Source organism: Ammodytes marinus (assembly GCF_949987685.1).
Source record: "Ammodytes marinus genome assembly, chromosome: 12".
Classification (NCBI taxonomy): domain Eukaryota; kingdom Metazoa; phylum Chordata; class Actinopteri; order Uranoscopiformes; family Ammodytidae; genus Ammodytes; species Ammodytes marinus.
In genome coordinates, this window is record NC_137216.1 from 12,788,560 (window position 1) to 12,812,986 (window position 24,427).

Consider the following 24,427-nt stretch of genomic DNA (forward strand, 5'->3'; position numbering starts at 1 on the left):
ACTTTAAAGCAACTTTATTTCTCCTTTATCAGAATATTTTCGAACATCACGCACCACTTAAAATTGTGTGCTAATCTCAAACTCCAATGAGTCACCTGTGTAAAATCCAAACCAGATGTAACGTCATCATCGAACCACCCTCTGTTGTTGTAACGTCATCATTGAACCACCCTCTGTTCAGAGAGCAGGACGGGAAGATGACTCTAGTGTATGAGGGCAAGTATCAAGTCCAATTATCTGCATGTTGTGAAATCCATTCGAAAAAAGAAAAATCACTTTGAGGGACCTACAGTAAAAAGTACAGAGGCAGCACTTGGAAATAAAGCAGGGGTTCGGTTTCAAACCAATGGGCGCATTTAAAAAACCCTAACCTTTCAATTGTAGTCAAGACGTCTTCAAAAAGGGAAAAAAGGAGCGAGGAGCTTATTAAATGTAGACATTAAAAAAGTAGTCCATGTACAATTATACACACAAAATAAACAAAAGATGAGAATTTATTGACAGAAGACAAAAAAGATGTATGTGCAACAGAGCAAAAGTAAACTCCTCTCACATACTACATACAACATGTTTCCCATTTGTGATTATTGGATAGGATAGCAAAAATATTTCTGATTCCAGGCTACTAGAGCCAAGTTTCTATGGTGAAGGCGGGTCTTAAACAGTAGTCCTGTGATCAGGGTTTGATTCTCAGATGCCTTATTGACTATGGATTCAGTTTAAGCAGGAAGGTTGCTGTACTGCAGGGAACACATCATTATCCAGAGTATTTTTTACCTTAACTTTAGAACATAAACCAAGCTGTGAATCTCGATTAGAAAATGTAAAACGCTAGAGCTGTCCGCAGTCTGTGATGACCAGCTTCTTTGTGGGTGAGCCTCCCTTTGTGCCCAGCTCTCCCATCTGTTGCACCACGTCCATGCCGTCTCGGACCCAGCCAAAAACCACGTGTTTGAAGTCCAGGTGTTCAGCTTTCTTCAAGGTGATGAAGAATTGTGAGTTGTTGGTGTCCCGCCCGCGGTTTGCCATCGACAGAACGCCAGGGCCTGTGTGTCGAACGTCAAAGTTCTCATCCTCAAACTTGCTGCCGTAGATGGACTTGCCTCCGGTGCCATCGCCTTTTGTGATGTCACCACCCTTTAAGACCAATGGGGAAATTGTTGGTTATGTTACATGGAAAAGCTGCCACTGTAAAAAAATACACAAAGTTTCCACTCTAGTGCAGTGTTATCACCACTTTGGCCAAAAGTGGCATCATGGGCCATGTAACAGATGCAATCCAAAGCGTGTTTGTTGGTTAAGGTGGAATAAGCCATTGTGGAGAACACGTGTTGCCTAAATCAGTCAATGCTCCCCTCACGATCCACTACCTGTATGTACCGTGTGTTTGTTTATAAAAAAAAACAAAAAAAAAAAACAGTATTTATACACAGCTTAGGCACTGTAAACGGACATGTTGCTAGCTTAGATAAGCTCCTTTATTCACATATCTGTATACCGAGCCTAGTCTGTGTATTAACATCAGCTTTTTTTGGCAGACAGCTAGCGATTGTGAGGAGATATACACTGATTTTGATAACAAGCGTTCTTCAGAAATGTTGACTCAACCTTTAATTAAACTGATATGAAGACACATATTTGATATATATTTTGTAGTGCTGTCAAACGATTAAAATATTTAATCGCATTATAGTCATAGTTAACTCGCGATTAATCGCATTTTTATTTATTCTAGCCTGAATGTCCATTGATTTCTTTGTCTCATTATTTTTTCTCATTTTAATGCTCTTATCACACCCATTCTAATTATGATATTTTAGAAGAAATAAACATGAATTACAATGGTGTCTACAGCATTGTAATTCAGTGTATTTCTTAAAAAATATCATAATTTGCAATTCAGTGCAAATAACAATACAGACCCCCCCCCCACTCCTAGAACAGCATTCACAAACATAATTGGAACTTCTTTTTTTATTTAAAAACCAAACCATAAAGCAACATAGAACATAAAACAACTTAGTATTAAGGCTAAATTAAACTGGTTGTTGTAGGCCTAAATGTTTTGGGAGTCTAATTTCATCCACGGCTTATTTCAGACTGTGTGTGGAGTGGACACACTATAGAGACAGTGCGGAACGCGTCATAATCGGAGGCCACGCCCATCGTGGGGGAAAACAATACACAGCGCTCCATTCACTTTATATTGACTGACACCCGTATTCGGCAAACAAACTGAAAAATAACGTAATACGACATGCCTCTCACAAATACACGTTACTTTCTTTAAAGCCACGAGTCTTGTCTGTCTATACGAGCTGTTTTGGTGAAAAAGTATTGAGTCATTTTCAATATCGAGACAAAACTCTTAACTAATGTATGCTGAATGCTAGGCTAATGTTAAGCCTGATTTATACTTGTGCGGTACCGCGTGCGCAGAGCCTCCGCGGAGCCGCAGAGAGCCTGTGCGGTGGCCTCAGACCCCGCCGCGTACCAACTGAAAATTGTGACTACGCGCCAGATGCCGCAGACGCCGCAGAGGTTTGGTTGGGCATCAAAGCAACAAGGAGGGATTTCAACAGCACAGGAGCTCTTCCTCATTGTCATCAAACTCAAAATCTTCCAGTTTTCATTTGTTTAGCAACGGATTTCGCCGATAACATCAAAAGTGCAGTGTGCAATCTGCGACACGGGCGAAACTACTACCAACGGTTCATGAGAACGTTCGGTGTCCGCAGAGAACGCAGAGGCGCAAAGCCGCACAAGTATAAATCAGGCTTTAGCCTTCTGCTGTAGGCTAACCATAGGCTACTAACCCTCACGGACGGGAAAAAACACCTCAATATTGAAAATTACTCAATAATTTTTCACAAAAACAGCTCGTATGGACAGACAAGAGTCGTGGCTTTAAAGAAAGTAACGTTTTTTTGTTAAATGGATGTTTGATCACGTTTTAATTAAGTTTGTTTGCAGAAGACAGGTCTCCTTCAATACATAGTGAATGGAACGGTTTTCAACGGTTTCCCCCACGATGGGTCCGACCCGGTCAGACCGGACAAAAACACCTCAATATTGAAAACTACTCAATTATTTTTCACAAAAACAGCTCGTATAGACAGACAAGAGTCGTGGCTTTCAAGAAAGTAAAGTTTTTTTCTTAAATGGATGTTTGATTAAATTTTAATTAAGTTTGTTTGCAGAAGACAGGTCTCTTTCAATACAAAGTGGATGGAGCGCTGTTCAATGTTTTCCCCCACGATGGGCGTGGCCTATTTCATGCACTGTCTCTATGCCTGCGTGCAGGTGGTTGCCATGCTACTGCTGCAGCCGAGGCAGTCGCCCTTCGTAGCAAAAATTAAAGTGAAAATGAATGACTGGCGGCTGCCACTAACATTCATGGAGGTTTTGGTGTGCGTGCAGGGTTATACAGACTTTTGCAAATGACAGGCTTTCTTTTCCGCGTAGTCCCAGTCACAACACGGAAGATTAGTGAAGGTCGTGCAGCTGAGCTAGGAAGTGCTAGGTTCCGGTTTCTGCTTCAAAATAAAAGTCAGAATTGACTTGACGTTTCGGCGTTTTGCCAGTTAAATGATTTTAGTGTGAAATTACGCTGTAGGACATGTTCCGGTTGACTTAACAGTAACTTAATGGCGAGCCATATGAATAGTTTGTGGTGTTTCAGTTGTTCTAACATTACTAGTTGATGCAACAGCATGTGAAAAAAAACATAGGCCATGACGAGCGTTAATCGCGCGATAAAAAAATTGACGCCGTTAAAATGGGTTTGCGTTAACGCCGTTAATAACGCGTTAAACTGACAGCACTAATATTTTGCTGTGAGGAATTTCAAAAGCTTTCAAACAACAGTATGTATACAAAAAGTATGTATACAGTGGATGAGATACGATACCTGAAGCATCAGATCAGTTGTATTCGAATCACATGCGATTCAAATACAACTTTTAAAACTAAAATATCTGCTGGAATGTGCTCTCCTGGGTGTAGATTAAGGACCGTAGTCACAAACTTATACATTAAACACTGGTAAGCAAGCAACAATCAGTAAGAGGAAAGGTCTGTCAGCACTGAGCTTAACTCCTGATCATAGTTACCAAGAAAATGTAGCTTTTGGACAAGATTCCCATTGTAATAATTCATCTGGACGATCTTCTCACCTGACACATGAAGTCCGGTATGATCCTGTGGAAGCTGGAGCCCTGAAGCCCAAAGCCTTTCTCTTTGGTGCAGAGAGCCCTGAAGTTCTCTGCAGTCTTGGGGACAATGTGGGAGAAAAGCTCTACGGTGATCGTGCCTAGCGTTTGGCCGTCAGCTGACACTTGTAGAAACACCCGGGGGTTACTGTCTCTGGAGTGCTCTTGAATTCTGGACCTCTGTGGGGAGGAGACGCATGAGGCCTCGTCTTGGCCTGTGCGGCTCTGACACTCACAGAACGTCTTCTTAAAAGACTCGGTTATTTCGGGCGTTTTGAACTTGGCTGCCAGCTGGTCTACTGTGCCGTCTCCATCTGGGAAAAACGGAAGGAAAGACAAGAGACCATGAGCAAGAGGCCAGCACAAATGTCAACACAAGAAACCTATTTTTGGAACACAGCCTAAAATTTGTAAAACACTTTTTTAAATTGTATTACTGCGAAAGACAGTAATTGGTCTAAAGAACTGCAGGTTATCAATGTACATGTCACTGCACTATTAGCTAGCTTATTAACATTAGACTGAAACTATTAAAACAGACAAACAGTGTAGAATTGGGGTCACACCGACGTTATACCTGAGTAGTCGGTTGCGGTCCAGATGAGTGCGTTGGCCGAAGCATTCATGGGTTTGAGCTCCATGTCCTGTGTGATGGTGTGGTTGGCACAAACCCTCAGCACCTGCTCCCTTCTCATCAGGACTCTGTAGAAACGTTTGGTTGGGTGGAAGAGAATCTTTAGGTCACCCACGCCACGCTCCTTCCACTGGCTGAGGTCTCGGTCCCATCGGTACAGCTTGGCGCGCTCCTTGAACAGGATTTCCTCATCTTCCTCTCCAGACTTTGTCTCCACCTAGGAGAAATAATTAGGAAAAGCATGAGGTGTGGTCCTGTACATCAGCTACTGAACTTCAATTTACCGTCCAAAAAGTACCTCTGGTAGTGACACGATTGGCTCAAAGTGAATGTCCGCATTATTAGCAGCGTCATCTTCGTCACTGCCCTCCTCATCGCCATCTTTTTTTGGCGCAGAAGTCACTGCAGCCCGGAACACTGATGCTCCAGCGTTTGCCCACGAGAAGTTGGAGTCTTTATCAAGAGGAAACAAATATGTAGTGAAATATAGGTGTGTTGTGGTGACGCATAGGTTACGATATGCTATGCTATGCTTGCAAATAGACAATTGGAGGAAATGTCAAAGTTGAAGCGAACCTTTCGATCCAAATGCAAATCCGTCTGTGGTTTGGGCCAGGTCAGCAAAAGAGAAGCCCCCCAATGAGCTGAAGCCAAAGTTGGAGGAGTCTGTGTAGGTAAAATAAAAAGTTATTATAAATACTGACTTGAATGCATTTTCTTTTTGTATGCAGGATTTTTTGCAGCCAGTGGGTTGGACAGGGAACATGAACACTGGATAAAGTCATTTGAGGCAGTAGCTCTGCAATAAACCTGCAGATTTGTAACTTAGTGGTGTAATCTTTAAAGCAAGTAAAAATACCAGTACAACAGTGCTTTATAATAATTTACTGGTTAAAAGCATACAAAATATATAATACAAGTATTGTCAGAAAAACGTATATAGTTTTTGTAGTATCAAAGTAAAAGCAACCATTACGCAGGAAAATGGCCTCATTAGATTTTTTAATAGCAGGGCAACGATGTGTCAGCGGCATTTCACAGGTGTAGCTGGTCAAGGTGGAGCAAGTCTTAGCCTTGATCTTTATTGATCCACACAGGGATATTTTAATTTTAGTCATGTTGGGAAGTTTATTCCAGAGGTTCCCAACTCAGTCCCCTTCACAGAGTTACAAGATGAATTTGGGGGGTTTTGAGGAAATCAATAGGTATGGAAAGACAATTTTTTAAATTTGTATTAATAGTTGGGTGTTGATGTTTGCTTTTTTGAATTCTGTATACATTTGCCTCTTTAAGACAGCAATAGTTATTGAAATAAAACCTTTGAGAAGTATAAAAAGTTAACTTTCCAGCTGAACAGAACTGGGAGGCATTTTGTATGATATGAAACAAAGGATGATGTGAAACTGATCAAGTGAAATTCATAGCTTTTAACTTATTGGAGCTAGAATAAAATATAAAATGAAAAAAAATCCCTGTATTGTTTAAGTGGCTCTACAGAGTTGAATATGAGCAACAGTATGTTTTCTTTCCAAACTCCTCTGTGCTAGAAAATGATCAAATAATTTCCATATTACACCTATTTAACAAAAAGTGGTGGCTATTTGTTTATAACGCTCCCAAGGAACATTTTAACAAAAAGTAAACGTCAAGAGGTCAAATTACATCTGTATTAATGAAAAGGAAGTGACCTGTACCTTGACTAACAGCTGCAGTCCCAGTGTTGTCCTCTGGCTCTGGGCTCTTCTTAGTCGACAGGTCAATGGGAGAACTGCTTTGAGGAGCTTCACTTGGAGTTTCTCCTTGCTGATCTGAGGTCTGCTCCTCCGGTGTAGATGTGATGCCTGCAGCCTCTGTGATGCCTTTGGCCTCTGTGCTGACCACGGCCTCTGTGATGCCTTCAGCCTCTGTGCTGACCACGGCCTCTGTGGTGCCTTCAGCCTCTGTGCTGACAATGGCCTCTGTGGTGACTACAGCCTCTGTGATGCCTTCAGCCTCTGTGGTGACTACAGCCTCTGTGATGCCTTCAGCCTCTGTGGTGACTACAGCCTCTGTGATGCCTTCAGCCTCTGTGATGACTACAGCCTCTGTGATGCCTTCAGCCTCTGTGATGCCTTCAGCCTCTGTGATGCCTTCAGCCTCTGTGCTGACAACGGCCTCTGTGCTGACAACGGCCTCTGTGCTGACAACGGCCTCTGTGCTGACCAGGGCCTCTGTGCTGCTGGATGACGGGCTTGGCGTCTGCTCTTCTGGGGCAACTGCAGGGCTGCTGGATGCCTCTTCATCTTGGTTTAACTGGGAATCCTGAGACAAGTTAGGAATTTAACTACAACAACTCTGATGCTATCTTGATGCTCCATTTTAAAACATAAAAGCAGCAACTAACTGCAACTTAATCCAAATACATCCACTGCATTAGCCAAAAGACGTAAAGTTAAAAAAAAAATGTTTTATCAACACTTGGCAGCTTAACACATGCATGAATGCCGTGTAATCCTGTTATATTTAGGTACCATTTCCTTGCATGTTTACTTGATTTGAATATTCTCAGTATAAATTTAGTGCGTTGTTCCCGTTACCAGCTCTTGTTGTGCCTTGCGGACTTCCGTCTCAAAGTCCTCAGGCTTGTCGTGGTCAGGGTCGCTGTCAGTGGTGCTCAGGCCGCAGAAGAAGTGGGGTGGAAGCTGGAGGCTTTTGGCCTTCTCCTCCTCCTCTGGCGTCGGCTTCTTCTCCCACACCACCTGGCAGTCTGGCTCTGAAAGAGGTTCACACAGGTTTCAGATTAGTATTATTATAGAGGATGACCAGTATGGGTGAGGTGAGCATTCGGATCTACTGTTCAAATAAAGTTACACTACAGTACACTCAACATGGTGTACAGTACATTTCACATGTGGAAGAGATAGAAATGTATCTATTCCAACAATAAAAAATGGTGTGCGTGTCACAGGATTTGAAATACATACCTCCACTTCCACCACATGCTGCAGCCTTTTTCTCAGGAGGATCTAGGTAGAGCCTTCCATTCAAGGCTTTCACTGCTGAATCGTAGTCCTCTTCTGAAAATACAACAAATATTTCCTTTAAATTACTTTTGTATGTTTTTTACAATCAAGAAAGATGTTGTTTTCATCCCCCCACATAGCGTAACAGTCAGGTTTATGTCTGGTTTCTTTACTTCTCTGACTTAAGAATTAAGATTCAGCACCATGATAGCCGGCTTACAGATTTTAACAAAAAAAATTGTCACAGTCAAAATGCAAATAGCATAAGAGAACACAACATTGACCTTTTGTTGCTTTTTTTAACTAACAAAACCTTGTATTATTACAAGTTAATGAAAACCATACATTCAAAGAGGATTTTATAGAATTAACAAAATGTTCGAATTGAATGAGCAAAGAGAGATCCTAGTTGCCATATTTATTGTAAAAAGAATATTTTTTTATTTTTAGGCCTCACCATCAGTTTGATCGTCGCTGATGTAGCCTGGTTCATTCTGGTAGCAGAAGAAGGTGAGAGGCAGCAGGAGTTCCCTGGCTAAAGCTTCCTGATCAGCAGTGGGTTCCCTGACAAACACAACCTCCACCTCAGAGTCCTCATCCAACCCTCCTTCTGCCTGAGATGACCCTGTGACAGACAGACACGATAAAAGTAGGAAAATACAGTCAGGCTGGGGAGGACCGGGTTGGTAGTAAAGAAAACACTTTAAAAATAGATTTTTTCTTCAACAGTGTTAGTTCCACACACACAAACACATTCGTGCACAGCAAAAAACGGAGAGCATGCATTTGATTTATAAATGTATGCGACAAGTTGTATAATATAAGAACATAATTTTTGTATTATTATGTCCCAGTTTTCAATTTTATTTGACAGACTCCACCACCTACTGTCGGGTACACATGGTAGTGAAACATTACAGAGCATAAATACCTGAGCCTTATCTCTAATTAGCCTTTGCTGAGGTGCACATCACTGGCAGGGAATTGCATTTCATGCTGTTGCTACACTTCCTGAACTAAAAATGGCACGTGTGACGTTTGCTCTCTGAGGAATCTTCTTGGCTCACCTTTCAAAAAGACATCAACTTTTATTGGTGTGGCTCCTGTTGCTATACAAAACTCTAGTGAGGTTCAATCTGTTAATGAAATGCTAAGTAGACTATCATTAAAAGAGTTGACCAGTTATTACTGTACGCATTTTAATACTCATAGCATTATTAAATTGGTGGATGTGGCATTTTTTAAGTATGCATTAAAGCTGGGGTATATGATTTCTGATTGGTCAAAGTTAACATGAGCTGTACACTTTGACCTATCAGAGCGAGACTCCAATTCTCTGTTCTTATTGGCTGTTGGGACTGTCCATTCACTTTGGCACAACTTTGTTGGTGTGTAGAGCGTGTCAGGGAGGGACCAAAGACAACAAGTGGAGCAGTTGAGGTATTTGGATTCGAATCTCTATCCCAACTGCCATTTTGTCCCCAAATCCTCCACCCCAGCTTTAATAGCAAAACCTTAGAGCACCCTGTCTCCATCTTCTGATTGTCCTTCAATATCTTTCAAAACTTAAAACTAACCATAACTGCACATTTGCTCTTTGGTAGGGAAGACGCACAATAAATATAAACCATGGCACTAAATGAAATAATTATAATAATTTTGAGTTCTAACAAAAAAAATCACTTCATATTAATTTAACATGGGAAATTTGTATTTTATCATGACAGAGTTAACATTTAATTATTGGTAAACCATGGTAAAAGTGCTAATCCATTGTTGACCACTAAATCTACTTGAGAAAACTGATACTACTTCACCCATTATTGAATTGAAAATAGGTCCTTGTGTGTGAGACACTTAAGTCTTGTGACTAATGGGCTTCCAAAGTATTATTACAATTACAACATTTTTTTTTTCAATAATAAAACAGCACCTCAACACATTGGACATGCAACACATTAGTGTCAAAGTTTTTTCCACTCCGTGCATCCAGGTTATTTCTTTCTAGTAGTAAGGGCCAGCCAGGTGACAGCTGAGAAGTGTTAACACACACTGCAGTGATTAGAGTACCTGGGGGTTCAAATTGGGTGGTTGATGTGCTGGTCCAAAAAGCCATTGGGTTATCTTTGAAAAGCCTAAAATCCAGCCCTAAAGGATGATGGGTTGTTGGGCGAAGAGAAACTAATTGTGAGGCTGGTATAATCAGAGAACAAGGCCAAAAGTCTTAAAAGGAAAAAGTGAAAAACTATACGTGTGTTTTATCTGAACTGTGTCGAAGGTCTTAGGGGTGTGCAACATGTACACTAAATCCCTATTGTAGACAATTTGTTCTATACAGTTTCACACAAAAAAAAGGTACAGCATATTTAAATAAAATAAAACTAAAATAAAACAAGTGAATTAGCTACATGGGGATTTGAACTGAAATCAGTGATTTATGTCCTAGAATTATTTGATTTGGGTCTTGGGTTTGGTCAACTAAGGAGATGATGTCACAATGAGATGCAGGTAAAACACGACAATGGAGTAAAACTCAAATGAAGAAAGACAGTTGTGATACTCATTCAGAAACGGGAAGACATATATTCCACATATAAGAAGATATATTGTACCTTTTTCTGGGATTTTGAAGGCAGGTGCTGCAGGTGAAGTCTTAGCATCATCCCTGGCTTTCAAACCGGATGCAGATTCTTCAGCGTGAGATTGAGGAGAGCCAAAAAACCTCTGAAGGCTGTCAGAACCAAAGACAAACTTGGGAGGTGACACAACTGTCTTTGAGGGGTTGACTGGAATTGGAGACACAGCTGCACTTGGCTTACAGTCTTGGCAAAGCTCTGTACGTTCCTTTGTTGTCTCTTCCAGAACAGCAATGGCTGCCTGCCCACACAAAGTTTTAGTAGTCTCAGCAGATGCTGAGGATCCACTGTCCTGAGGTGTGGCAACTGTGGATGTCACTGGAGTCATGAGTTCCTTATTTTCTTGTGCAACCTTGGCCTCTTCAAAGACCTGACTGAATGTGTTTGCAGTTTCTTGCAACTTGAATCTCACAGCCAACTGCTCAATTGTACCCTCTGCCACTTCAGAAAAGTCAAAAGCACTCCAGACCCAGGCCTTCTCTGCACCCTTCATAGGTTCTAGTTTCATGGCTGTGGTGATCCAGTGGTTGGCACAGATCTTAAGTACCTGATCTCTTCTCATTATCATCCTTGCTCGTTTGGTGTTGTAATTCTGCAAGATCTTGAGATCTCCAATACCCCTCTCCTTCCACTGACCCAGTTCCTTATCGTAGCGATACAGTTTGGCCCTGTGACTGAAGACCACCAGTTCATTTTCCTCCCCTGTAGAAATCTCTACCAGATCAGGCAAGGGGACCACAGGCTCAAAGTACTGGCCATCTTTCTCCTCATCTTGGGTTACATCCTGTTCGTCATCAGTGCCCACTGAGGCTCTGCTCTGGTTAAGCTGAGCAGGAGACTTGGAAGGGCTGATGCCAGGTTGGAAGCTGAAGTTGAACCCACCAGTGGCTTCTCCAAAGCGGAAAAGGTTCTTTTTCAGGGGGCTGCTGGCGAGGGGAGAGGCATAGACTGATGAGTCAGCAGTATCATCCAAACCATCTTCTCTTAGGTCGTAGTTATCCCATTCCAATGTGGGGCCGGTGGTTTCACCATGAGGCTTTATAACAAGGCCTGAAACGTTGCTGGATGTTGTAACATCTTCCTGGTTGTCTTCATCTCTGATCTTCGTTTTCTCATCCGTCAAAAAGAATTTCATGTCTTTCAAACCAGACTTCATTTCCTCCGCCTTCTGAATGAGGCGTGCTGTTCTGCCTGAGTCAACAAGCTTGTGGGGGGTTTGTAGGGGGATGTCCAAAAGAAGTATCTGGCACTCATCAAACTTCTGCTTAAACTCCTCAGCAAGCTCGGGGGTTTTGAACTTAGCAGCCAACTGTTCAAGTCTAGCATCTCCTTCAGAGAAGTCATTGGCCAACCACATCAATGCTTTGTCTGAGCCTGCCAGGGGCTTGAGATTCATGGTGGTGGTGATCCAGTGGTTGGCACATACCTTGAAAACTTGTTCTCTTCGCATCAGCACTCTAAGCCTGCCATTAGTAGTGTTTTTTAGGATTTTAAGGATTCCTACACCACGCTCTTTCCATTGACTGGTGCTGGGGTCAAATCTGAACAGCTTAACACGCTGAGAGTACAACACCTGTTCATCCTCTTCACCCGTCACCACGTCCACCTTATCAGGCATCTGGACCACTGGTTCAAACTGGATATCGTCATTTTCTTCTGTTTTATACATGTCGTCTTCGTCCAGCTCTTTTGAGGCATCTGCCTTGGTCGGGGTTGCCAGTAGCGAAGAGAATATCTGTTCACCGGCCCTAGAGAAACCTTTAAAGTCAGGGTCTTCCTGGCCAAACTGGTAGCCTCCTCCAGTGGACTTTGCCAAGTCTCCAAAACCTAACGTGTTGGTTTTTCCAGCAATTAATGGATTGGTTAGATCGTCTAAGGGTTTGGACACGTTATCTTTCTCCTTGTGCTTGTCGGCTATGCTTTTCAGAAAACTAGAGGCTGACCCTGATAGAGGTGATTGATTTTCAGTTGAGGGAGTTTCCCCTGTAGAGTCCTGAATGCCAAACTTGAAGCCACCATCTGGAATGGGCATTGAGAAAGAGAAGGCAGAAGAACTTGTGGTACTAGATTCAGACTGAGGAGTTTCAAACTTAAAAGAAGCGGCTGAAGTTTGACCTTTGTTTTGACCAAACTGAAAAGAGCTTCCAGAGCCAGTACCAAAAGGAATTGTAAAGCCAGTGCCAGCAGGCTGGTTTGATGAACTCTTAGTTCCAAAGCTAAAGCTGAATGCAGAGGCTGAGGGAGCGGTGCTGGTTGCACTTTTAGCATTGGGATTTGGTGTCTGACAGGCCACACACTTATTTTCAGAGTCATCATTTCTCACCAGACAAGCGTCGCAATCCCATTCTCCTTTCTTCTTGGCAAACATGGCTTCTAAAGAGGGAGTACCACATGGGGCATAGCAGGCAACACATTGAGCTGATGATGCGTCATTTCTGACCAGACAGGCGTCGCAGTCCCACTGCCCATCCTTTTTTGCAAAATCAGCCCCAAATCCAGATACTGTTGGCAGATTTGATGTATCTGGAGCCTTGTCTGCTGATTTAGCACCAGGTTTGGGGGTACAGCAGGCAACACATTTGTCAGCAGAGGCATCATTTCTTACTTCGCATACATCACAGTCCCACTGCCCAGGCTTCTTACTAAACTGGCCAAACCCAGAGGGAACAGCAGACACAGAGTGCTGCCCTGTAGGTGCATCTGGTCCCATAGCAGTTGTTTCCAGTGAGGCTTTATTTGCTTTACAAGAAACACAACTGTCTACAGATGCCTCATTTCTTGTAGAACACATGTCACAATCCCACTGCCCTGACTTTTTGCCAAACTGAGAACCAAATCCAGAAGTAAATGCACTGGTTACTGTGTCAGCAGGTATTGAAGTGCTGGTGCCAAATGTAAATGAGGAGGGTATAGAGGCTCCAAAAGCACCAAATCCAGTGAATGTAGAGCCAGAGGTAATGGGTTTTGATGTATCTGTCCCAAATTTGAAAGTAAAGGGACTGGCTTTGGTTTCCCCAGCAGCTTGAATGTCTGGTTGGGATGAAGAATTGGGATTGGCACTTTGACAAGCGACACACCGCATTTCTGTTGGTTTATTTCTTACACAGCACATAGTGCAGTCCCATTCCCCTTCTTTGATTGCAAACTGGGCTGCCAGTGATTTAGAATCTTTTGAGCTTTCCTCTTTCTTCTCCTGCCGATTGTGCATTTCTGGTGATTTAGGCACAACTTTCTGGGCTTCTTCAAACTTAGTTTTGAATTCGGATGCCTCATCTACTGTTTTGAAGCGGATGGCTAGCTGTTCGGGCTTAGGCTCTTCATCTGCATAATCAATGGCATTCCAGACCCAGGATTTGTCAGACCCAGCATTCGGTTTCAGGAGCATATCAGCAGTGATGTAGTGGTTTGCACAGATCTTAAGGACCTGCTCCCTTCTCATTAAGAGACGTACCTTTCCTTTGGGGCCGTGTTTAAGGATTTTAACATTGCCAATACCCCGCTCCTTCCACTCTTTTGTATCAGTGTCAAAGCGATACATCTTTGCCCTGTTGCAGAAAATTTCCTCCTCCTCCTCCTCACCTGTTTTCACATCAACTTTATCAGGAAGGGGTACAATGGGCTCAAAGTGAGGACCATCCTCATCCTCCTCAACATGAGTGCTGTCATTGTCGCTCTCCGCTGCTCTTTCCTCTTCTGCTGCAGACTTGGCAAACCCAAACACTGGCTTTGTAACATCCCCAAATGTGAATGGCTGGTCCACCTTTCCAAATAGACTTCCTGTGCCAATGTTCTGCGCAGAGTCAGCAAAGGAGAAGCCACCAACACTTTTATTTCCAAAGTTGAAGGTCCCCGTTTGGCTTGGGGGCTGCTCCTGCGCTGAAGGCATCTCTGGAACAGTATCTGTTTTAGTGGGAATGTCTGATGTAAGGAGACCAAGAAGACTTTCACTGTGCATGGCCTGGGACCCTGGGAAAGAGAAATCTCCGTCGTTAGATTTGAAGTTTGAGTTGAATTTAAAACCAGCTGAAGGTGTTGACTGGGCAACTGCCGCTGCTCCAAAACCAGGCACTTTGGGGACTTCAGCAGGTGCCTGCTGGCCGAAGGAGAGCTTCCCTAAGTCCATAGGTTTCCCCTCAATGTTCTTTGGTGGCTGAACAGGAACTACAGATGGCTTGGTGAAGTAGCCAGGTTCAGGCAGAGGAGGGTTGGTGGTTTGTTGGGTTACACTCTGGCCATAATATTCTTCACTATATGGAGAAAGTAGGCCCGTGGCTGGTGATTCAAACCGAATTGGGGCACCAAAAACTTGTTCTTGAGGAGGGTAAATGCAGGCTGGGGCTGTCTGCAATGGAGGTGTATGGGTTGGCTGCTGGTAGGCATACATATGCTGCTGAGGTGGCATACGGTTCATACCATACATTGGGCCCTGTTTAAAGAAAAAAAGAAAAAAGTCATTCCATATACAACGATCAAGTTAATTTTTGTGAACTTGAACTATAACTTTAATAATTACCTTGGTGGGGGTTACATTTGCTGCAGTACGCAGGAGATACTGAGAGTTGTAAGCTGGAGATGGGTTGTAGTACATAGAGGGGCCTGTAGTGGAAACTTAGAAAAAGATGATATAAAGATTGTGTTAATGTTATAAATTATTAATGTTCAATATTTGTAAATAAAAATGTGGAACCATAAATTTAGACACATTTGGTTCCATCACATGTGCTGACCTGTTAGGGGGGCCCCATGGTAGGACTGAACTGGGGTAAAAGGCTCTTGAAGGCCCTCGGCCCCATAGCTCTCCCCATACATCTTGTGATGAGGGGAGCCTGCAATCCCTGAAGTGTTGTGACTCAGATCATTGACCTTATTCTGCAAAACAAGAAGCTGATTATGAAGTGACTGACATTTTTACAAAATTCACACTCAAAGCAGAGTATCTACATCATACAGTAAACCGAGTTATTCCTATGTTGTTACTGTGTTTTGTATTCACCTCAAATGCAGGGAGGAGAAGGCTATCAGTAGAAACTAGAGGTGTGAACATTTACAAAAATGTCTACACTTGTACACCCTTAGTAGAAACAGACCTTTAATTTGTCATTTTCAATGGGTTAAATTATGATCTGCTCCTATGTTAGCACCTCCCCCCTTTTATTTTTTTAATAAATTCAGCGTAATCTCCCACTTTATTTTAATCAGTACAATAACATATTCATATCATACTCTCCACTCTCCAGGTTGAGTTTATTTTATACTTTAAACCTGTAATCACTAATGTATTCCTTCTAAGTGGAGCCATTAAAGTAAAACAAAAAGATAAATCTCTTATCCTGACCGTGAGGGCTTCAACTCGCTGACACAGCATCTGGAGGATACTTTTCTGGTCCTCCACCCAATGAGGTGGGGTCTTGGGAGAAATCTGAAAGACATGGGAGAATGGAAGAAATTGTGAAAAGTCACTAATTTGTTGAGAATGGCAATCCCTGAAAAAGATTTAAGGAGACACTTTAAAGCGACAAAGAAACCTTAGATGGTCTTCTGAGTGAGATCCAATAATGTGAACCTACCAGGTGTCTTTTAGAAGGGGAGATTATGCTTTTGTTCGGAGAAGGAGTGGCAAACTTTATGTGGGATATTGTGGCAGAGGTTTCTGTTGGATGAGCAGGGCTGGAGTGGGCTGGTCCTCTTCGACCCTCCTCCTCCTCCTTCTCCTCCTCCTCTTCATCCATGGCCTCCCCATTCTCCCCCAGCTGCTGATTCACATCATTAAGGAGGTCCACAATTTCCTCCATAGAAACAGGCAGCTGGGACACAAATGGAATAAATTATAAGACAACTAAGGATATGTACACATTTATAGAGAAAGAATAAAGAAATTGTGTCCACCATACATACTGGTTTTTGCTTTTTTGAAATTTAAACTTGTTTGAAGCTACAAATAATGGTACTTACCTTATCAATGTCATCAGCATTAGCATTGTAGATCTTAGATAGGTAGGTCCTAAACTTTCTCAGAAAAGTGATGCATCTGTCTTGGGTCTCCTCAACTCCATTGGTGGCCTCCTCTGACAGCCGCTGGTAGATCTGCAAAGGAAACAAAGCATGTCATAGAAAATAAACAGAGAAAGCACGCACAATTGTACTTTGTATTTGCCCCTACTTTTGTTTTACATTACTTTACTAATAGCCTGCCAAGACCCATGACAAATGCATTATTTAATGCCCAAATGTCCACAATGTTCATAAAATGTCCTAAACAATACATCCAATTATGTTCGTAATGAAAGAGCCCTGCTATACAAAGGAATATTTAGACCACTAGCTTCCAGGAATGGGTCTAAAGAGTAAACTGGTTTTTAAAGCCGTTAACAAATCTTTGGTGAACATCTAAAAAAAAAATATATATATATTAAAAATAGATGGCCATTGTTTAATTTAGATGGTGAAGAATGAGCTTATTCCAGTTATGTTGTGTAGAAGCGCATGACTCACCTGTGCCAAATGCCAGATTGATGACATGTTATTGATGGTTTCCAAGGTAGCGATGGCCTCCTCTGTCTTGCCTTCAATGTCAAGGAGTGCAGCATGTGCTACCTTAGCCTCCTCTTCATGACCCTTCAAAGAAGAAATCTGAAAAGGAACACAGACACACACGAGTTGTAAGCCGAAGCAGTACAGCTCAGATTTTTCATTTGTCAAATTCCTCATTTTAAAATGCTTATTGGTATCATAGGTGCATACTTACTAGCCCTGTGCAAGAATCAAATCCCATAACATAAGATCCAACAAACATTGACCTGTTTTAGCATCTAAAACCATAAATAAATGCATTGATAAATAATAAACTAATAAATGTAATAAAAAAACAAGGTGTAAATAGAATAATATAAATCAAATATTTTATAACCATAAAAACTTTAAATGGTTATATTAAATCAGCTTTTTCTAAAGTATGTTCAAAGACAATGTTTATTTAGAGGCAGTCTTGCATCAACAATGTCATGTTTATTTAAAAAGAAACAACTGACAATAATAGAAAATAGTATAAACCTGAATATCTTTTGAGGGAAAGTGTATGAAGAGGGCTTCAAGTGGTTCTGGTATACTACGTCTGTTTTTGATCTTTTCCAAAAGTGGAAGCACAACTTTCCAGTAGTGGACACTGCGTCCGATGTACTCCTTCTGGTCGTAGTATGAGTTCACTCCATCACCCTGGGTTATTAAACATGAGAAGATAGTTAAAAATCATGGACAGAAGATAACATGCCACATCAGCAATGCAGGGCAGACAACATTAACAGATTAACATTAACAGAACCGTTCATGCACTTTTAACAAAAGTAGTTTCTTCCGTTTTAACAAATGCTACAAATGTACAATGAAATATCACACAGTCAGAGCACAAGTAAGTGTGGCTGTTTGCACATCTTAATCCTTTTTCACAGTTGTTGAGTATGTGATAGAAAGGAGCAGGTGCAGAGGCACGTGTCTGTGCAGAATCTGGCAAGGTGCTGTGTTCTCCAAGTGCTATTTCTCTGGCTGCGCAGCATGTTTGAACAACTGCCATCCACAACTGATCCAGACCTAGTACTAGCTGGCCATCCTAGAAATGTTGGATGAAGTTGATCATATTCATATATTCACACCACTTCCATTTCTACACCTTCACCTTTATGCAGTGCTACAGTATGATGCTTCCATCCTGTACCACATTACCCAATAGTCCACTATCATCAAAGCATTATGCAGAAAGACACGGTATAAAAGGCAAGGCAAGAACGTGTGTACTGTAGCTCTATGCTTTGCTTGTCAATTCCAATTTAAGTGAGCAATTTGGATTGTGAGTGAATTTCAGTTTGGCATTCAGTAAAAACCCCACATGAGGTGTAGATCCCAAGATCGAAAACTCTTCTGTGTAGGGGGCTACTCGCTGAGCTTGTGGGAAGAGTATGTGAATGTGTGTGTGTGTGTACCGTCTGGCTGAGACATCGAGCCCAGTGGATGGCCATTGCTGGTTGGAGCCCGTGTTTCTCTCCGGCCCTCAAAGTGCTAAGTCCATGCTGCACGATCATCCGCAGTTTGGCTGACATACCAGGACTACAAGGACACATACAACAAAAACACTTAATACTGTGACATGTCCAATATTTAAACTCAAATGAGCAAGCGCTGTTTTGGGCTGTTCATGTAATTTCATAAAAGGCAGTACAGAGATTAAGTGAAGCAGGTGGGTATCCAACTTCTTTAGGTTTAATGATGGTTTAATCTTGTTGTTAATAGGTTTTGAAACTGTAACAGAGATTTCTTTGTTGCCATTTTTGATTTAGCTCCGTTTTGAAACTGATGACAATCAAGTCAATTTTGAAGAACCATGAGAAACCTTATACTCATTTAAACAGCTTATATTGTAACACATTTATTGTATTGTGTTTTGACCTTGGTTTTACTCACGCTGCTCGATTATGAATGAGGCTGTAGACGGCATCCCACCACTCCCTCTGTCTGTCAGTAGTCAAGAGGCGAAGGAGGGGAAGGGGGAGGCATCGAGGCTCATAGAGCTGCTGTTGCTGCTGGCTTACTCCACTGCTTATCTTTGCCTTCTCCTGGAGCTGACAGTGGCAACTAAACACCACACCATGTAAAAATACCTGCGTGGAGTAAAACAGACAAAAGACATTTTGGAAGAAATACTGGAATACATTTCAGTATACAATAACTGAGCGGTACAAATGCCCTTAATGATTGGAAAGTTCTGCCCAGGAAAGTCCTTCACAGATGTAGTAGCCAATCAAACACAGTTTCAATGCACATTTAGCCATTGCATTTATTAAAAGATTTAATTTGGATATGCAAAACACAGTTCCAGATAATACTCTTAATAATCACCATAAGCAAATTGAGCAGTCCAAATATACCTGCAAGCAGTGGGTACAGGGATCTATCAAAAGTGCAACAATCACACGTACACTATAGATTATTTCTGAAAATAAATGTTGGTCTTTACTCTTTACCAAAAAAATCATTGGTTGACCCCTATATAGACATTTTGCTCACTTCAGTCTTCATAAAACTGTGATCTTTACATAACAAATCAATTCATTCAACATTGGAGATTAGAGGAAAAACATCTTCTTTAAAGCCTTATCTTGTGTTATGTGGACCCACCAAACCTGCAGACATGATTCTACCTACCTCTAGGTCCAGCAGGCAGATGGACTCTGGTGCGTTGGTGTAAAGTTTGGAGGTTTCCAGAGTAAGCCTGGGAAAAAGCTGCTGTAGCCAGTCCCGCACTGCCTGTCTTTGGTCCAGAAGGGTCCACTGAAGCCCCAACCAGCTTAAATGTTGCAGGTCACCAGCATGCAGCAGGATAGAGCCTATAGAGGAAGGAGCAAAATCATCACTTTTATGCAACAAAGTTGAATTTTTTAGTTCATCTTCACGTTACTTTATTATTATGATTATTGGTTTTGTACCAGCATCCCATTTGGCCAGCTCAGCCAGCTCTGGAGCCATGGAGTTAATGGAACGAATGTCATCATTGGCAATAAAGGAAGATCCAGTGGAGGCCTGTGGTCCAAACAGGAGTTCAAACAAAGAGTCCTGACCGCTACGGTTCCCAAACGCCTCCACCACCTACACACAGACAATAGATATATTACGATTCTGTGGTTTTCTAAACATAAATTAAACACCAGATTTAAAGTGCTTTCTGTCTGATATGATGCAGAAATGCTAGTGTTAGACAGAAAGATGGTTGTGACAGTAATACGATGCAAGGCTCTGTAGCGTTAAATCTTTTTAGTTCCACAAGTAATTTTAAACATGTAAAACTATATTTATTTAATCAATGTTTTACAGTGAGTCTATTTATTACATTTGACTAAACTGAATCAGAACCCACGGACAAACCTCTCTGATCAGGGCGGATGGATCGGTGCTCATATTTAGCAACATGTGGCCGGCCTGACTCTGTCGGTCGTTGGCCAACAGCTCCAGAAGCTGTGGGGCGGTCTGGTCTCTTTTAGTCACTTTGGCCTTTGGTCTAGGGGCCTGGTGAAAAGACAACCAAACATATGCAAAGTGTGTAAGGAAGTTAAGCAGGAAAAGTCAATTTGTAGAGACTCTGTTAATAGGCTAGCCTTATTCCTGCTCGGTCGGTGTGTCAGTACCTGGTATGCCAACATGTAGCACAGTGCAGCCAGGTCAATGACGGCCCTCCAGGACTGATGGCGATCCTGAGCCAGCTTCAGCAGCAGTGTGGCAGCATGCAGGTAGAGGTGACCTCTCATCTCCACAAACACCTCACAAAGATCGTCTGTGTGGTGGTCAGCGATGCTGCTCAGCGTCTGCATAGCTTTGTCAAAGCTACAAAAACACCCCCCACAAACAGTTTAATATGCAGTTCCTTGCAGTTGTGGAGATGCTCCAGTGGAATACATCAAAATAAATGGTCACCAGTAATGTTGAAAATACACATTTAAAATCTAAAATACAATCTCTTGCTCCATAAAATCTCCTGGCACCTGTTTGTAATAAATGGTATGAATCTTTTAAGGCACATTCTGTGAGTACATTATTATCAGAGGCAGGCGCTGACACCAAATGAATAATTTGCTAAGATGTATAAAACCAACATAAATACACAAGGAAGCTGAGAATTTGGGGATGAATCTAACCACAGCCAAAAATGAGAATGAAGTGGCCTTAAGGATTAGATTTGATTCCATGGACACACCTCGTCTATAGAATATGTTTTCTAACAATTGAACATAACCCACCGCTCAAGGCCTTCAAGGCTAGGCTGCATGCTGCTCTCAGAGAGTGTGATATTCAGCAGGCTGCAGTGGGCCAACAGCAGTTCACTCTGGAGACGCCGACACATCTTCTCATTACTAGAGACACTCGGCTGAGCTAGATGCTCCTGCAACAAAAGATCGGAAGTTACAGGTTTGATGTAAAGCTATGGAATTCAACTAAACACAATAGAAGCTTGTTTAACCATGCCAAATGAAGTGCACAGTGCTGCCCTTCCATGCTGACCTGCAGTGTATGCAACACCACGGTGTACCAGTCCAGACTCTTGCTCAACACGCCCCTTTTATCAGCAGCCAGGCAATGCTTAACGGCTTCATCCAGCCGTCCATCCTGACAGAACAGCTGAACCAGCTTCACGTTGACGTGAGCATCACCCGGCCTCGCAGCTAGCTCTGCCTGGAGGAGATCGAACAACCGGTTCCATCCCTGCTGACCCTGACGACTCAACAAACGCTCCTGCATAGATCAGCACAGATGAAACAAAGCCAGTCAGTGCAGTGGGGCATCCTGTCCGTCTTTGATTAACATGCACATTATTTATGAAAAGCTAAAAAAGTGCATTGGAGACAATGACGACAGAGGGAAGAACATAGTTTGCTTGTTCCAGGCAGCTGTTAGTTCATTATAAGTTATAAAATTGTCATTAGATAACTGATACATAATACCGGCAGGTCTTATGAAGATTCAGAAGAAAAGGAGCCTCACCTTCAGGTTGAAGACTGCAGGGTTTCCTGGCAGCAGCTTTGCAGCTTTCTCCACCCAAAACTCTGCTCTGCTGTCACATTCCTCCTTATTGACCAGTAACTCAGCCACCTTCAGCACCAGGTCCCTCTGGGCTGGGTTCAAGTCCACTGACCGCTACACACACACACACAAACAAGTGCAGACATTCAAACGTGATCTATCCAAAAGGCAAAACTCTTCCGAAAAAACAACATCCAAAACATGAAAGAGAGGGAAGAGACCAGAAGAATGTCTACTTTATTATATCTCAGTGAAGTCGCATGTTGAAGGGGGAAGTCTAATGAGTAGCCATGACACCTAGTCTTTTGAATGGTTTGTGGCAGATTTTGAGTATGCTCCTTTCAGGACACTTGGAACAGAGCTTTGATATTAAGGAGCACACTATGCAATGAGTTCTGTCAGCTTTGTTTTGAATGCGTTTCCTGTGTTCTTCCTACCTTGTAGCATCCTACTGCCTTGTTGATGTCTCCCTCTCTCTCGTACAGCTGCCCAAGGAATTTATGCGCTTTCGGATCCCTCTCCTGGACTTTGAGATACTCTGATACATGTCTAGGAAGAGCATTAAAAATGCAAGATTACGGTCAATACGATGGAGACCTCTTGAGAAGCAACAGCAATGAGGAAGTGTGTGTGCGCTTACCTTTTAGCAAGTTCATATTCCTTTGCTTCAAAGTACAATTTAGCAAATAAAAACCCTTTAACTGGCTTCTGTGGAAAGAAAACATTGAAGACGAATATTAGTGAACCAATTTAAAATCATATTTATCTTACTTGTTACGTTAACCAAGGATAACATTATTAAGAATTAAATGTACAAGACATCTTTAGTTACATACTTAAAAGGGGCACTATGCAGTTTCAGGGGAGAGGGATTTGTTTTATATTTGCAGAGCCTGCAGTTAGTTTACAAAACACATTTTCTCAGCGTGTAATTCTTCGCATTGAATAATTATGTTGTTGTCATAAATCAAAACAAAATCTTTTGAGGCACCTCTAGAATGTTTGTAAACAAAACTGGGGGCCCTGCTGCTGTTAACAACAACAACAACAACAGTGAAACAGTAACTTTAATGTTAGCTTTTTAACTTCGAACTGTGTTTCAGGGATCCAATTTTCTTTTGAGGAAAGTTTGTTTATTCAGTTATGACAATATACTTTAGAAAATTGTCACTCCTCGGACACACCCGAGTTACATAGTGCACACTTAATGGATTTGTATGTGGCACTGCCAACACATTTGTAATTGATGTGCACAAGACAAATGTATCTTTGAACTTTGGAAGCATTGTCACTAATAGAAATTACTGATAGGGCAAATGTGAACAACATATCAGCCAACATGGTTAAAGGGTTTATCTACATATTGGATATACTGCTGGCCTTCCTTGTGATGCGACTTGCTGAGGTTTAGTACCTGCATGGATACTTGCTCCTTTAGATCCTGTTTTGGCAGTTATTGGAATAAGTTACCTTTTCACATGAAAATAATAAGCATGCAGCCCTTAAACTTTTGAAAATAAGCTGATCGTAATTTTAATACATGCAGTCGACGATTAACCGTATTTACTTGTATTTACAAATGATGTAGGAAATCAAGCCAACGTTTAAAGGCAGAAGATTTCTGCGTGAGGCTTTGCTTGCAGCTACGATACACTACGAATTAACGATGCGTCCTCCGGTTAAACATGGTGTTGAGGTCAAGTTGTCCCAGAAGTAGAAAATGAGTACTAATTGTAGCAAATAGCTTTTATCATAGATCCATGGCTAATAGTAGTCGAAGGAGCCGAGTGATGGCTGAGTAGCGTAGGGCTTTTTGGCTAGCGCTACTGAAACAGCCTCATGCCGCGCAAATTGTGAGCATATAGGGGAGGACACAGCTAGGCGTCATCATGCCGGTTCAGCTAGCGCCCTGCTAGCCATAGGTGTTACCAGAGGATACACAGGCCCCAAAACTCAAGCTAAATAAGTGAACGTCGAATCACACTAATTACAATACGACTAATGCCCATGTGGTACGCGTACTGGGGTTGTCTCCTCGTAGCGGCGGGGTGACACATGCTGGTCCGACATGGTGGCACCCCACGAGCATGCTAACGTTAGCCGCCGGTTTAACTTACCTCTTTGAGAGAGGGAGACGAGCTCTGTACTGAAGAGACGTAACGGTCCACTTCAACCTTATTCCGTCGCATGGCTTCAAAAACAAGCACCTCTAGGACGACTTACTATGGTGCGTACAATACCAGGAATTCTCAAAATATAAACACTGACATTAATGTCGTTTCGACTGTCACTCCGTAACGTTAACTCTCCATGGTGACATTGCGCAGTCTCATTACAGTCAAATGGCAGAAGGTCACATGGGCTGTGTACGTACTTGAATAAAGC

General features: G+C 42.2%; 1 protein-coding gene across 3 annotated transcripts; it reads right to left on the reverse strand.

Annotated features, from left to right (window-relative positions):
• Positions 1–24,349, reverse strand: ranbp2 (RAN binding protein 2). Of its 3 annotated transcripts, none has more exons than XM_080038578.1 (29): positions 24,160–24,349; positions 22,683–22,750; positions 22,480–22,591; positions 22,004–22,156; positions 21,524–21,754; positions 21,262–21,404; positions 20,653–20,848; positions 20,393–20,533; positions 19,957–20,116; positions 19,676–19,857; positions 18,935–19,131; positions 18,457–18,580; positions 17,534–17,695; positions 16,976–17,113; positions 16,436–16,567; positions 16,051–16,287; positions 15,819–15,902; positions 15,211–15,352; positions 14,997–15,091; positions 10,460–14,909; positions 8,305–8,472; positions 7,809–7,898; positions 7,422–7,597; positions 6,540–7,146; positions 5,422–5,511; positions 5,144–5,298; positions 4,789–5,062; positions 4,176–4,525; positions 1–1,137 (listed from the first exon to the last, which is right to left on the reverse strand). In XM_080038578.1, the coding sequence occupies exons 1-29, from the start codon at positions 24,229–24,231 to the stop codon at positions 832–834; spliced, it is 9,435 nt and encodes a 3,144-aa protein (XP_079894704.1). In that variant the 5' UTR covers positions 24,232–24,349; the 3' UTR covers positions 1–831. The 3 variants fall into 3 exon arrangements, with proteins under 3 accessions (XP_079894704.1, XP_079894705.1, XP_079894703.1); XM_080038579.1 differs by having other exon boundaries at positions 6,540–7,137; positions 7,809–7,901; XM_080038577.1 differs by having other exon boundaries at positions 7,809–7,901.
• Positions 24,350–24,427: the final 78 nt, after the last annotated feature.